The sequence below is a fragment of the Mobula birostris genome, chromosome 6, assembly GCF_030028105.1.
Source record: "Mobula birostris isolate sMobBir1 chromosome 6, sMobBir1.hap1, whole genome shotgun sequence".
NCBI lineage: Eukaryota > Metazoa > Chordata > Chondrichthyes > Myliobatiformes > Myliobatidae > Mobula > Mobula birostris.
Window position 1 is genome coordinate 60,904,483 of NC_092375.1, and position 16,494 is coordinate 60,920,976.

The 16,494-nt window shown below is 42.8% G+C and overlaps 1 protein-coding gene across 2 annotated transcripts in view; it reads right to left on the reverse strand.

Annotated features, from left to right (window-relative positions):
- The window catches only part of LOC140199070 (choline-phosphate cytidylyltransferase B), an 80,556-nt gene that overhangs the window by 16,438 nt on the left and 47,624 nt on the right, over positions 1–16,494 (reverse strand). For both annotated transcript variants that reach the window (XM_072260533.1, XM_072260534.1), the window contains exons 2-4: positions 9,863–9,962; positions 4,177–4,293; positions 2,652–2,803 (exon numbers count right to left, since the gene is read on the reverse strand). In XM_072260533.1, coding sequence (XP_072116634.1) covers positions 2,652–2,803; positions 4,177–4,293; positions 9,863–9,962 — 369 coding nt within the window. The remainder of the gene's footprint in view (positions 1–2,651; positions 2,804–4,176; positions 4,294–9,862; positions 9,963–16,494) is intronic.

The following is a 16,494-nucleotide window of genomic DNA, read 5'->3' on the forward strand; positions in this document are numbered from 1 at the left end:
GATGATTGGGTAAGCTCCCTGCCAATGAACTTGGGTGTATCCGCACTCCTGTGAATGAGTCCAACTGATTTACTGGCCAAAATTGAGTTATAACTATTCTTGACAAATACTTCAATTGGGGTCTAACTAGTTTTATAGAGCAGCAACATTATTTTGCAGCTCTTAACTCAATCCTCCAATTAATGAAAGCAAACACAACATACACCTGCTTAACTAGCTTATCAACTTGTGCCCCACTGCAAAGAATCTTGCCATTAACCTTGTATCCTGCCTCCAAATTCGACCTTCCAAAGTGAATCACTTCATACTTCACTGGATTAAACTCCATCTGCCACTTATCAGCCTAGCTTTACATCCTATTAAAGGTCTGTTGTAACCCATGACAACATTCTATACAATCCATAACATCATCAACCCTTGCATAATCTGCAAACTTTCTAACCCACTCTTCCATTTCCTCATCTAAGTAATTTACAAATATCACAAAGAGCAGGGGTCCCAGAACAGAGCCTTGCGAGCACCTAGTCACAGACCTCCAAACAGAATATGCTCCATCTACTAACTTCTGTGGTAAGTCAATTCCTCATCCACGCAGCCAAGTTTCCCTGGATCCCATGCCTCCTCTCTTTCTGAATGAGCCTACTGTGGACAACATTGTTGAATACATGACTAAAATCCATGTACACCACATCCAGTGCTCTACCTTCATCAAGTTGTTTTGTCACTTCCTTGAAGAAGCCAATTGGGCTTGTGAAGCACTACCCACTCCTCACAAAGCCATGCTAACCATCCCCAATCAGACTATGTGTCTCCAAATGCTTGTAAATCCTGCCTCTAAGAATCTTCTCCAATAGCTTTCCTACTACTGATATAATTCCCAGGATTAACCCTATTATCTTTCTTAACAAAGGAATAACACTTGGCACCCTCCACTTTTCTGGTATTACTCCTATGGCCAGCAGGGACACAAAGATCATCAGCAAAAAGCACAGTAATATCTTCCCTCACTTCCTGTAGTACCCTGGGTATATCTCATCTGGCCCTGGGAACTTGTCTATCCTAATGTTTTTCAAAAGTTCCAGTACATCTTCTTTCTTAACCTTGACATGTTCCAGCATATTAGCCTACACTGACTTGACATTTGTAAGTTCTCCCTCACTGGTGAATACCGAAACAAAGTATTCCTACCTCCTCCGACTCCACTTTTCTTCCATTGTCCCTGATCGATCCTATTCTTACTCTCTTTACCCTCCTCTGTTCTTCACGTATATGTAGAATACCTTTGTGTTTTCCACAATCCAACACACTAAGGTCTTCTCATGCCTCTTCTAGCTCTCCTAAGTCTATTTCTAAACTCCTTCCTAACTACTTCATAACATTTAAGAGTCCTGTCTCATACCTGCTTCCTAAACCTTAAGTTTGTGTCCTTTTTCCTCTTGACCAGATTTTTCACTTATGTTGTCAACCATGGTTCCTTCTCCCTACAATCTTTTCCGTCTCAATGGAACAACCCTATCCAGAAGCCCTGCAACTGCTCCCAAAAAACCTACCACATTTCCATAGTTAATTTCCCTGAGAACATCTGTTCCCAGTTTACATTCCCAAGTTCCTGCCTAATAGCATCATAATTCACCCTCTCCCAATTATAAAATACTGTCTACTCCTATTTCTCTCTTAGGCTATGCCAAAGGTTGGGGGGAGGGGTTGTGGTCACTGTCTTCAAATGCTCAACACCTAGAGATCTGTCAACTTACTAGGTTCATTGGCTAGTACTAGATTCAGCCTCTCTTCTAGTTGGCCTGTCCAGATATCTTGTCAAGATCCTAAACACACCTAACAAAACTTCATCTAAAACATTTCACAGGAAGGAGGTGCCATTCAACATTAGGGAAGATGAAGTAACCATGACAACACCCTGTTATTTTTACACCTTTTCAAAATCTCTCTACTGATCTGCTCTGTGGTGTCTCTGTTGTTATTGGCATGCCAACAGAATACTCCTAACAGAGTGATTACTTCTTCCTGTTTCTGACTTCACCAACACTGACCCAGTTGATGATCCCTCCAGAACATCTTCCCTTTCTGCAGCTGTGATACTACGCTGATTAGCAATACCTCCCCCACCGCTCTCCCTGTCCATTTTGAAACATCTAAACCCTACATCATACAGCAGACATTAAGGCCTTTCTGACTGCCAAGACTCTGTAATGGCTACACTCTCATAGTTCCATGCATTGATCCATGCTGTAAGTTCATCACCCTTGTTCCTGATACTTCTTGCATTAGACAGATTTCAACCTATTTCACTGACTGCAGTTATGTCCCACTCACTGCCTATCCTCCCCGACAGTCTCGCTACACATTGCATTTACTTTTACACCAACTACTCCATCATCTGACCTGTCACTCGGGTTACTATCCCTCTGCAATGCTAGTTTAAACCCTCCCCAAAAGCTCTAACAAACATGTCCACAGGGACACTGGCCCTCCTCAAGTTCAAGTGTAACCCTTCTCTTTTGTACAAGTCAAACCCTATCTAAGAAGAGATTCAATGAAGAATCAACGCCAAAAAAAAAAAGTTATTTAAAGCCAAAGTCTGCTCAAAGTACACTGGCACTTGCAGGAACAGAAAGGGCAATACAGAGACGTACCTTGTGTTTTTCCAGAAACTCTTGGGACAGTGTCCACGGAGCATCTCTGATAACCTCATCAACATAGCGGCAGTGTCTCAGGGCATCATACCGCTCAATCTCATTCATGACAGTGAAACCTTTGTATTGGTGTGTTAGATCATCACTGCATACTGAAACCAAACACACACAAGCAATTTTTTAAATCCCTTGGAGATGTCACAATTGCTTCTGCCACATTCTTTAATAATTCTCACCATTCCAGTTTAATGCCTATATGACTGCAAGAAAAATGTTAAGAATTCCACATCATAATAACTGCCTTTCAATTTAATGGCAACAACCCCACTACGCTAGTGCCATACAGTATTACTTCATACTTATCTTTGCTTACACTTCCGGACAAAGCAATGTGAGAGGATGTGTTGCTTGTATTTAGGAAGGGAAAACACAAAATGAAAACACTGGGGCTAATTTTCATGAAGCTTTCAGCGGTTGGTTTTAAAGTAATAATGTGAAGTGGATAAAAGAATGAGACTTGGAATGGACAGAAGGGTCAAAGAGGGAAACCACACAAAATGAACAGTGAGACTGTTCGGAAGTAGTAACCTGATTTCATGAACATCGTCTACAATCTTCGTTGTCTGTGTAAGACCAGTCACATTGCAAGTAGTCTTTATGTCTGCTGCTACATGACTCTTGCTTTGCTTTCATGTCAGATGTTTTGGGTATAAGATTGATTGTATGTGCTGTTATTTAACCATCACTTGCAATGAAAGATCTATAACTTTACCTTATCATCACACTATTAATACACATGATGGTACTTTATCTTGTCATTAACAATAATGTATTCCTTAATACTTGCATCAAAGAAAAAATTGCTTGTTGCAAGAACATTTTGATAACTGAGCAATGGATCTGTAGGAGGATATGAACAGAACTGTCAACACTGAGCGAATAATAGAAGTGACATTTGCGAAAAGAAGGAATGACACAGATTGCAGATCCATTTAAGAATTCAAAGCTACGCTTATATTTCAGTGCAGCATCATTATGAGTGGCTGTATTTTTAAACCAAAATCTGAGTGACACTTGGCAAGTCTGAGTGTGAGCGCTGTTGGGTCCGGAGAGCAGCTTGAACACAAGATCAAAGATGTAGGGGGATTACTATGCAAAGTGGGCACATTTGCTAACAGTTTTAAACTAATGCACTATTCACACTGAAACACTGTCAGCACATAATGACGGAGGGATGAAGAAAGATGGAGACTGTGCCAGAATTTGCAATGTTTCATTCAGGAAAAGCTATACCATTTGGCTAACACCAAAAGGAACCAAAGGAGAGTTTGTGGAGCAGACTGTGTTGCCTTCCAACAAAAGCTTGTCTGTGAATGTGGGTTCTGTAGGTCCCAGAATGAAGAATAATCATACCGGAGGGAGGGAGTTTTGAGTTTCTAAACCCCTGCTTGAGTACCTATGGATGGCACATTCATCAATTGGCTTTTCTCAATTAGTTTCAAGTGGATTGCCTCTCAGTTCTTACCTCCCACAAGTAAGTAGGTATTTGGGAAGAGATTTTTAGCCTGCATGAGAGCTCGAGCATGACCTGAGTGAAAGAGATCGAATATTCCATCTGCATAAACTCTCACTGGTCTGTCAACTGTAAAAGGTTAAAGTAACAGAGAATTAGAAAGTGGTATACAACAACCAGCCATTAAACAACTTGCACTTTATAAACTACAAATACAATGCCACAATGTTTTGGGTGAAATTATTAGTTTTTTTTAACTCCCCCCCCCCTCATATTCCACCCCCCCTTTGCCAACACCTAAGAGACTGGTGAGGCTAAGTTGTAAATAGGCAGAGACCACGCTTCCTTTCTGACAGGGGCATGCAATTCAATGCCAATGCTACAGGTTCAAAGGATCTCAAAATGCCACAAAGTTGGTGTGTCAGTGTTACGCAGGCAGCACCTGCATTTTTCTGCTCCACCTCTGATCACGATTGAAGCACGTGTGTAGTCAGTGCCAACCATGCTGTTATTGAATATATCCATCAGCACAGTGTCTCAAAAAGTTACTTGCCAACTAGCATGTGCTGCTGAGCTTGAACCTCTTGAAGATTGCAGGTGCATGGTAGCTGCAAAACCCCGTAAGCTTTTTTTCTTGGTGAGGAGTATTGGACCAAGGAAAAAAGGGAAAAGGGACATGAAAGAAAGCCAGGCATATTGTTTTTCTAAAGCTGGCTTTGGATAATTGAATGGATAATTGAAGGATGTGTATCTGTAGGGGACAGGAGGCAATTCTGATGACAACAGCAAGGACAGATAACTGGGTACCAATGTCAAGACTCTAATCAAAGCAGCACCACAATGATCTGAATGACTTACATCTGTTGTTGAACTCAGGGATATAGATTTTCACATGGCTAACTACACTATTAGACATTGCCCAATCCACCCTCCTCCCATCTACCAGAAATCTGTAGTAATTAGGACTCTCAACCTCTCTGCATACTAAATGGCTCTGTTCAGTGTCTTCCTCTTCATTTTCCTCTTTCTGAAGTGATAGGCAGTGGCGAGGGCTGTATCCACGTGATGACCCATAACACTACAAACATCAAGGCCCAGCTTCAGGTAAGTGAACTGCATCTAACTTTGTGCATACCTACTGCCCACACTTTTCAAAATGGAATCAGGAATGAAGATGAGGAGCAGCAGGTTTTTCATAAACTGGTCCTTCATCAGCTTGAGGTTACCAAGTTCAATTATTGTTCTCTCTTCACCACAACACAGATTGACCAGACACTAATCTGAGATTTCCATTCAATGTGATATAGTTGGATATAGTGTACATCTGTCCAGCTGAGCCACCAGCAGCAGTGATATTATTTTAATCGTATATAGTTTGATAATTCTCCTGAATTCTGCTATAGCTGGAGGGTTCTTTGTAACAAAGACCAGATGACAATTAGCTTTAAATGGACATTGTGATAAAGTGGTTTGACAACATTTATTTTGTCCATTTTTCATCATTTGGCTCTTCATGTAACCCATTTCATAGGAAGAACATTTTTTGTTTGTTTTTGAGGAGGCAATTTTTCACCTTCACTTACTTCCTTGGCAGTAATACAATGGAATGTGTGGCTAGCCCATTCAGTACTACCCCATTGCAATTCAGTGGGTGAAAGTTTCAGTGGCGAAGAGAGGGGGAGGACTGGGAGGGACTGCCCAGATGCCTCTTACATGGCTCCAACACCTCTCCTAGGAGTTTATTTCAGATAACAACTACTCTTTTTGTGAAATATTTACCTCTCAGATTCCTTTGAAACCCCCTCATACTCACCTTAAACCTACATCCTCTAGCTTTAGATATCCTGACCATGAGAAACAGACTCTATCCTTGCTTCTCAGAATTTCACGCGGCTCTCTCATTTCACCTCTTGCCTTCCTTTGCTCAGAAGGGAAAACAGATCTAACCTATCTAATCTTGTAACTCAAGCCCTCCAATCTAGACAACATCCTTGTGAACCATTTCTGCATCCTCTCCAGCTTAATCACAACCTTCCTACAGTGTGGCTACCAGATTTGCACAAAATACTGTAAGTGCAGTTTAACCTATATTTTATGATTGTAACATGACATCTCAACACCTATACTCAGTGCCTAGATTAATGACAGCAAGTTTACAACACACCTCCTTCTCCACCCTATCTACCTGCATCACCACTTTCAGGGAATTATGTACTTGTACCTCAAAGTCTCTCTGTTTGATACATGTCGCCAAGTTCCTGTCTTTTACTGTGTATTCCCAGCCCTGGCTTAACTTCCCAAAATACATCACTTTGCACTTGTCAAATTAAATTCCATCAACCATTCCTTTGTCCACTTTTCCAGTTGATCTATATCTCACTGTAACCTCAAAGAACCTTATTCACTAAACACTATGCTATCAACTTCAGTGTCATCTGCAAAATTAATAACCATGTAGCAAATATTTGTATCCAAATCATTTTTAAATATGGCAAATAACAGTGGACCCAGACTAACCCCTGCAGCTCAATATTTGTCACGGACCTCCAATTTGAAAAGCAACCCTCCACCTCAACCCTCTGCCTCTTATTAGCAATCTAATTCTGTATCCAACTGGCAAACTCAGCCCAGATCCCACATCCCGCAAGGAGTATTGCACTCTCTTGCCTGGCATCCCCACTGCTCTGACTGGGAGGCAAGGGAGGGAGGGACAAAGAGGGAAGGGAGGGAGGGAGAGGGAAGGAAAACAGGGAGGGAGAGGAAGGGAGGGAAGGAAGGAAGGGAGAGAAGGAGGGGAGAGAAGGAGGGGAGAGAAGGAGGGGAGAGAAGGAGGGGAGAGAAGGAGGGGAGAGAAGGAGGGGACAGAAAGAAGGAAGGGAAGGAGGGAAGGAAGGAGGGGAAGGAGGGAAGGAAGGAGGGGAAGGAGGGAAGGAAGGAGGGGAGGGGAGGGAAGGGAAGGAAGGGAGAGGGAGGGGAAGGAAGGAAGGGGAGGAGAAGGAAGGAAGGGGAGGAGGAGGAGGAAGGGGGAAGGGGGAGAGAGGGGAGGAGGGAGGGGGAGGGGGAGGGGGGAGGGGGGAGGGGGGAGGGAGGAGGGAGGAGGGAGGAAGGAAGAAAGGAAAAATCTACCCACAGCCTTTGTGTCCCCTTGCCGAAGCCTCAATGAGCCAAAGCCTGAACTCCCCACTCTAACACTGGCCCGCACCCACATTGCCACACCACTTAAACCTAACTTCTTTTTATTGAATCTTGCCAAGTGCCTAATTACACACACTCAAATGTCTGCTTGGGAACTGTGGGATGCAGAACATCCTGACTGCCCCCGCTCGCTTCTTTTGAAATCCCTCTCGCATTACACAATTCAAATCTGTTTGGGAACTGTGGAATGCACAATGTCCCAACTGCCCCTGCTCATTTTTTTTGACATCTGTCTCCCGCTATGTAATCCAACATCTCATTGGGAACTGTGGCACACAGAATGTTTCAGTTGTTTTTCCAACTAGTTTCCCACTAATTTTTGCTATAATGTATGCCCTCTCTTTTGGTTTTATGCTATCTTTGAATTCCCTTGTCAGCCACGTTTGCCTAAGCCTCCCTTTAGAATAGTTCTTCATCTCTGGGATGTATCTATCCTCTGTCTTCCGAATTGCTCCCAGAAACTTCAACCACTGATATTCCTGTTAGTGTCCCCTTCCAACCAGTTTTACCCAGCTCCTTCTCATGCCTGTCATTGCCCTTTCTCTACTGTAATACTAATTCATCTGAGTTCAGCTTCTCACTCTTAAACTGCAGGGCGAATTCTATCACTGCTTCTTAAGGGTTCCTTTACTTTCAGCTCCCTGATCATTACACAATACCCAATCCAGAACTGCCTTTTCCCTGGTGTGTTCAGTCTCAAGCTTCTTTAAGAAGCTTACTCTTAGGCATTCTATAAATTCCTTCTCTCGGAGCCTGCACCAACCTGATCCTCCCAATCTATCTACATATTGAAACTCCCCCAACACTATTGAAACGTTGCAATGGAAGCATCAATACCCATGAACATTGAGCTGCCAGTCCTGTTGATCCCTCAGACTAATTTCTGTAATAGCTATAATATTATAATCCCAGGCTAATCCATGCACTGAGTGCCTCTGCCTTATCTGTGATGCCTCTGCTCCTGGGAGGCTAGGATACAATCTGGTGATTGCCAGAGGTAATGGACTCGGTAGATAGATACATACTTTATTAATCCCAAAGGAAATTACAGTGTCATGGTAGCATTACAAGTGCACAGATATACAAATATTAGAAGATAATTAAGAAAGAATAAAAGTTACCTCAAACAGTCTAACAGGAGGGAGTCATCACTTCCCCGGCTACAGGTTGACTCATTATTGAGCCTAAAGGCCGAGGGTGAGAATGACCTCATATAGCGCTCTTAGGAGCGGCGCAGCTGTCTTAGTCTATTACTAAAACTGCTCCCCTGTTCAGCCAAGGTGGCATACAGAGGGTGAGAAACATTGTCCAGAATTGCCAGGATTTTCTGTAGGGTCCCTAGTTCTCCCACAGCCTCCAGTGTGTCCAGTTTGACTCCTATAACAGAGCCAGCCTTTCTAATCAGTTCATTCAGCAGGTTGAATCACCAGTGTTGATGCCATTGCCCCAGCTCAGCACCACATAGAAGATTGTAAGGGCAACAACAGGTTGGTAAAAATGTGAAGGAGAGGCCTGCATACTCCAAAGGACCTCAGTCTCCTCAGGAAGTAGAGGCGACTCTGGCCCTTCTTGTACACAGCCTCTGTGTTGGTGCTCCACTCAAGTCTGTCATCCAGGTTCACCCCCAGGTACTTGTAGGTCCTCACCACATCCATATCCTCACCATCAGTAGCACCAGGGAGCAGTGCAGGGTTTGTCTTCCCAAGGTCCATCACCATTTCCTTTGTCTTTCTAATGACTTAAGAAACTATAGCTCTCATCAGATGAATAAGGATGAACCAACAAACAGCAAGTTCACTTATTTGGGAAATGAAAAGGGGTTTTGAAGTTTGATGGTATAGTCAAAATAAGGATGAGTGAAAATGCACCATGGTTATAGTAATTTATAGTCAAAGAAATCCTCAGTTGAGACTTTGATTAAAATACTTCCCTGAATGTAGGTATTGAGTCTTAAATGGTTCATATAAGATGCACATGTGGTAGGTATTAAGAGTCTTAATTGGATAATATAGAGATATACACGTGGGAAAAATCAGCATTAACTGCAGGGCAGAAAACCAGCTAAGTGACTATTACCCCACACTGCTAATGGGGGGTCTTGGCCTCATGGTCTGCTGCAAGAAAACAAACATCTGCATTCTCAATGGCAAAGAAGAGCATGGCATCTTCACACTGTTTTTGCGGGGGGGGGGGGGAGGGAAGGAGAAGAGTTTAAGGAGATAGTTGGTGGTCAAGGTAAAGAAACAGAGATTATCGTTTCCCTACAATATGGGAAGGTCATTAAGAGAGTGGATGGTGCAGGGTAGTCAAGTTCTATGCTTTGTTTGGAGAATGTCATTAAAGACATGAAGATTGGACATGTATTTTACCTGTAGTGGTTTCCCTCTGCTCTTAATGGGTCAATAAAAATAGATGTAATTTTTCAAGCCCTACTTGTATCAGACACTGAATATGAAAAATGTGAATGTTTGTAATAGTAGCTGTTACGAAATCAAAGACTAACTTGGTGTTCCAAAGCGGGCCTGAGCAATAGTCAATCTTTCATGAGGAGCTTTGCACTGGCAGCTTGATTCATCGGCAAATGCAGCGGGTTCAGTTAACGTCTACAGAGAAAAAGAGAAAATAAAGATTAGGACATACACTGAATGCCTTTACATGAATTACATCTGAGAGTTGTATAAAAGTTGTACACCACTGAGTGATCTGTTCAACACACTTTGTATTTTGCCGAACATCTTTGGTTAAGTCCATCTGAGATAGGAGCAGAATTAGGTCATTTGGCCCATTGAGTTCTGCTTCAACGTTTGGTCATGGCTGATTTGTTTTTCCCTTTCAGCCCCATTCTCCTGCCTTCTCCCTGTAACCCTTGACATCCCTATTAATTAAGAATCTATTAAACTCTACTTTAAATATACCAATGACTTGGCCTCCACAGCTGTCTGTGGCAATGAATTCCAGAGAATTGCCTCCTTCTGGCTAATAAATTTCTCATCATTTCTATTCTAAACGGATGCTCTTTTGATCTGAGGCTGTTCCCTCTGGTCCTGGTTCTCCAACTGGAAACATCCTCTCCATGTCCACTCTACCTAGGCCTTTCAATATTCAATAGGCTTCAATGCGATCTCCCCCCTCATCCTTCCGTGTGCACAGATGCACAGCCATCAAATGCTCTTCACAGGGTGACCCTCTCATCCCTGAAACCATTCCTGTAAACTTCATCTCCACCGATTACAATGCCAGTCCATCCATCCTTAGATATGGGGCTCAAAATTGCTTACATTACTCTATATGTAGCCTGACCAGTGCCTTATAAAGCCTCAGCCCAAGATCCTTGCTTTTATATTCTAGTCCTCTTGAAATGAATGCCAGCATCACATTTGCCTTCCTCAGTAACTTTAGGGAATTATGCACTAAGACTTCCAAGTTCCTTTGCATCTCCAATTTCTGAACTTGTTCCCCATTTAGAAAACAGTCTACACCTTTATTCGTTCTACCAAAGTACAAAACTACTTTGTATTCCATCTGCCAGTTGATCGTCCATTTGCCCATCCTGTCCAAGTTCATTTGCAGACTCCCTGCTTCCTCAACATTATCCACATCTCCATCCATCTCTGTACCATCTACAAACTTGGCCACAAAGCCATCAATTCCATCATCCAGATCATTAACATATAACACGTAAGGTAGTGGAGCCAGCACCAACCTTCGGGGAGCACCACTAGTCACCATCAGCGATTCCCACTCTTTGCCTCCTGCCAGTCAGCCATTCTCCTATCTATGCTAGTATTTTTCCTGTAATACAATGGGCTCCCAAATGATCACTACTACTGCCTCTACCATCTCTTCAGGTGCCCCTTTTAGAAACCCGGGGTGTGTCAGTCTGGTCCACATGACCTTTCTACATTCAGACCTTTCAGCTTCCCAAGTACCTTCTCCTTAGCAAAAGCAAACACACTCACTTCTGCTTCCTGACTCTCTCAACTTTCTGGTATGTTGCTGGTGTCTTGCACAGTAAACAGTGATACAAAATACTTATTTAATTCATTGCCATTTCTTTGTTCCCTACTTCTACTTCTCCAGTGTCATTTTCCAGCAGTCTGATGTCCACTCTTGCCTCTCTGGTACTCACTATATATCTGAAAAATCTGTTTTATATTACAGGCTTAAATCTCAATATACACAAAATTATCTCCTTTATAGATCCAATCCTATGTTAAATCAGGAGGAATTTGAGAACTCAATTTAAAGTCAGAATATTTTACAAAAAATATAAGATGAAATAGCCACAAATTTTCATTAAATTGATATTCTTATTAATTTAGTACTGTACATTTTTATGAATCTTACTGGAACAGTTTTTCCAAATGATGCAAATTATGCCGGGTGCTCCGGTCAAAAGTCAAATGCTTTTTGCTCTTGGAAGGACGTAGGCAGGAACTTCTGAACATGAGTGGCTACTCAGTCTTTCCAGCCTTCTGCAGCTTTCACTGAGAACATAACTCCATTTTTCTCGCTTGGCTCTATTTCTGCTGATGGACAGAATCACAGGAAGGAGGGAATCCAGCCCTGCTACCTCTGCACAAAAGCATCCAGTTAGTTCTCATTCAACACCCTCCTACTAGATCCCTACTTTTATTTTTAAGCACTTTCCAAGAACATATTCAGCCCCCTTTTTAGAACATCTCAAAGATCCTATCCTCCACCACACCTGGCTCTTTTGCCAATTGCCTTTGAACTTGAACCTTTTGCACTCTCTACCCCTATGATTCTCAACTTAAACAGATCCTTTCTCAATGTCCTATGTTTGAGACAAAACAACCCACATACGATTATCAAACAAAATTATTTCTATTCTGTAAGGCTTAGAGGTGTTTTATTTTTTTGGAACAGTACAGCTCACGAACAGGTCCTTCTGCCCATGCTGTCTGTGCTGACCATTATGCTAAATTTAACCAATCCTATATGACTACAGATGATCTATATCCCTCCATTCTCTGCAAGTGCATGTGCCTGTCTACATGCATATTAAATGTCACTATTGTATCCACTTCCACCATTCACTGACAGCTCAATCCAGGTATGTAAAGCTCTCTGTGAAAAGAAACTTCATTCACACACTAACTTTAGCCTCCCATCCTCTCAGCATCCATAGTCACTCTGGACAGAAAGTTTCAAACTTCGTTCACTTCAATATCTCCAATTTAATGCTCAGTCTCTTGCAATCAAGGAAATACAAACTATTTGTCCTACTAACTTCACCTTCAAAGCACTTGCATCATTGCTTTGTGTCTGGGCCAAAGCTGAAGTGCATTGCCATTGCAAACATACACCATCATGTATTTGGGTATCTAATGTCAGACTATAATCTCATGAGGATTTCTGCAGTGCAAGGAAAAGGCCCAGCACTAAATTCAGAGAGAAAAATCAATGAAAGCAGCTTTGCTAGCATCAAGACATTATATCAGAGTGAATGAAGCCACAGTGGATAGATTGTCTTTTTGCCAGCTTAAAAATAAATCACATGTTTACATTGCTTTCAAAGGTATGAGTTTTTTTTAAAGTTATTTGATTTTGTATATAAAAGGTGGGGGTGGAAATTTGTTCTATATTGCTGAACGAGAATGCACATTGAACTTCATTGTTGAAATGCTTCACAGCTTCATATGGCAACTGTTCTGCCCAAGTCATTGTCACCGATTTTATTAAAACAGTCGTGGACTAATATGCCCCCACAATATCATTCAGAGTCTGCCTCAACCAGAAGCTCTGGATAGATCGTGAGTTCTGCAGTCTGCTAAGGACCAGATCACTGGCATTCAGGTCTGGCAACCAAGTAAAATACAAGAGGTCCAGGTACGACTTCCAGAAAACTATCTCACGTGCGAAGTGGCAATTCTGAACCAAACTTGAGTGACTGGGGATCCCGGACGGCTGTGGCAGGGTTTGAATGCTATTACCTCTTACAAAGTGAAACCAAGCAATATAGGTGACAACAAGGTTTCGCTCCTCAATGAGCTCAATATGCTCGCTTTGACCATCAAAACATGGAGGAACTCCCACAGCCCTCACTGTGATTTCAGTCTGAGACCGACGTGAGAGCATCCTTCAGAAGAGTGAACCAATGGAAAGCACCTGGCCCAGATGAGGTACCTGTCTGAGTACTAAAGGCCGTGCTGATTGACTGGCTGGAGAGTTCACCAATATCCTTAACCTCTTGCCACAGTAATCTGAGGTGCCCAACTGCTTCAAGCAGGCTTCAATCATACTGGTGCCTAAGTAGAATATGATAACCTGCCTCAACGACTATTGTCCAGTAGCACTTACATCCACTGTGGTTAAATGCTTTGAGAGGTTGGTGATGAAACATATCAACTCCTGCCTAAAAAGCAACTTGGATCTACTCCAATTTGCCTAATCAGCAGATGCCATTTCATTGGCCTTCACTCAACCCTGGATCATCCGAACAGCAAAGATGCATACATCAGGATGCTTTTTATCAAATACAGATTGGCATGCAGCACTATCATCCACTCAAAACTAATCAATAAGCTTCAAGACCCTGGCTTCAATACCTCCTTGTGCAGTTGGATCCTTGATTTCCTCACTTGCAAACTTCAGTCAGTTTGGATTGGTAACGACATCTCCTCCATAATCTCCATCAGCATAGGAGCACTACAAGGCTGTGTGTTTAGCCCCCCGCTACACTCACTTTACACTTATGACTGTGTGGCTAAGTACGACTCCAATATCATATTTGTTTGCTGCAATTTGCATTGTCATTGGCCAAATCCAGACATCCCACCTCTCCCGGAAGTTCCGGGAGTCTCCTGCATATTAATAGTGGCTCCCTGATGCCCGCAAATTATATACAATATCCCGGAAATCAATTTTTTTTGAGAGCGTGAGAGAGAGAGTGAGAGAGAGTGAGAGTGAGAGAGAGAGCGAAAGCGACAGCGATGAGAGAGAGCATCCGCTAGAGAGTGAGAGAACGCACTAAAGAGAGCGAGCACAAGAGCGACCACGAGAGTGCGCTAGAGAGCGAGCGCGAGAGTGACCATGAGAGACAGAGTGCGCTAGAGAGACAGTGAGAGTGTGAGAGCGACCTCGAGAGACAGCGAGCGAGACAGCGCTAGAGAGAGCGCGCGCCATGGGAGACTTTTCCAAAAGAGACGTATGTCACCCCAGACTACACTAAAGTGTACCCCTGCCTAATAGGGGTCAAAAATAATGACAGTGTTGCTCGCTGCACTGTTTGCAACAGTGACTTTTCTATTGCCCATGGTGGGTTAAGACTGTAAAAGACATGTTGAAGTGAGTTTAACAGGCGTCATTCGTTCATTAGCATAGCTAACGCTATTTAAACTAGCTGGCTAGCTGCTAAGGAGCTACTCTATTTCAGACATCCCACCTCTCCCGGAAGTTCCAGGAGTCTCCCGCAAATTGATGGTGCTACCTCCCTGAAATGAGTTTTTGCAGGGTGGGATGTCTGCAAATCAAAGGTGATGACAAATCAGCATATAGGAGGGAGAATGAAAATCTGGCTGAGTGCTGCCATAATAACCTCTCACTCAATGTCAGCAAAACCAAGGAGCTGATTATTGACCACAGGAGGAAACTGGAGGTCCACGAGTCAGTCCTCATCAGGAGATCAGAGGTGAGGAGGAACAGCAACTTTAAACTCCTCAGTGTTATCATTTCAGAGGATTTGTCCTGGGCCAGGCACAGAAGTGCAATTACAGTGAAAGCACGGCAGCACCTCTACTTCCTTAGAAGTTTGCAAAGATTCGGCCTGCCATTTAAAACTTTGAAAGACATTTATAGATGTGTGGTGGAGAGTGTATTGACTGCTGCATCATGGCCTGCCTGGTATGAAAACACCAATGCCCTTGAACAGAAAATCCTATAAAAATTAACAGATACGGCCCAGTCCATCATGGGTAAAGCCCTCCCCACCAGTGGGCACATCTACATGGGGTGCTGTCGCAGGAACGCAGCATCCATTGTCAAGGACACCCACCACCCAGGCCATGTTCTCTTCTAGCTGTTGCTGTCAGGAAGAATGTGCAGGATCCTGAGAACCCACACCACTGGGTGCGGGAACAGTTATTACCACTCATCCATCAAGCTCTTGAACCGGAGGAGATTACTTCACTTGCACTGTCATTGAATTGTTCCCACAAACAATGGAGTCACTTTCAAGGACTCCTCACCTGATATTCTCCACACTTATTGCTTATTTATTTATTATTATTTTGCATTTTATATTTGCAGAGTTTGTTGTTCTTTGCACATTGGTTATTTGTCTGTCCTGTTGGGCTCATTCTTTCATTGATTTTATTGTGTTCCTTGAGCTTACTGTGCATGCCCACAAGAAAACAAATCTCAGGGTTGTATATGGTGACATATATGTACTTTAATAATAGATTTACTTTGAACTTTGAGATGCATGAAACTGCAGAGAGCCGTGGGCACAGCTCAGCATATCATGGGAATTTGCTCCCCTTTGTTCTCCACTACCTTCTAAAGCAGATAACATAATCAAAGAACCCTTCCATCCTGGGAATTCTCCTTTCTCCCCATTTCCCTTTGGGCAGAAGGTACAAATAAATGCCTGACGGCACATTCCATCAGGCTCAAGGACATCTTCTATACCGCTGTTTTAAAACTACTGAACAGGCCCCTAGTACAATAGGATGGATTTTTGACCTCACAACCTACCTTGTTATAGCCCTGCACCTTAATTGTCTGCCTGCACTACACTTACTCTGTAATGGTAAAACATTATTCTGCACTCTGTTCTTGTTTTCCCTTGTACTTCCTCATTGGAACAATGTGAATGGATCACATACAAAATAAAGTTTTCACTGTACCTCAGTACATGTGACAATAAACCAATGACTAATTTGTTTTTTTTGACCTCAATTGATGTATTTGTCCTGTAAGACCACAAGATATGGGATAGCAGTAGGCGTTCAGCTCCTCAAACCTTTTCCATCACTCAGTACAACCATGGCTGATCCACTGTTCCCCGCTTTCCTGCCCTTTTCCTAAACCCTTTACTGATTAGAAATACACTCAGTGGCTCCTTTATTCGGTACAGGAGGACACTGAGTATCCTGAGTATCTGCTGCCGTA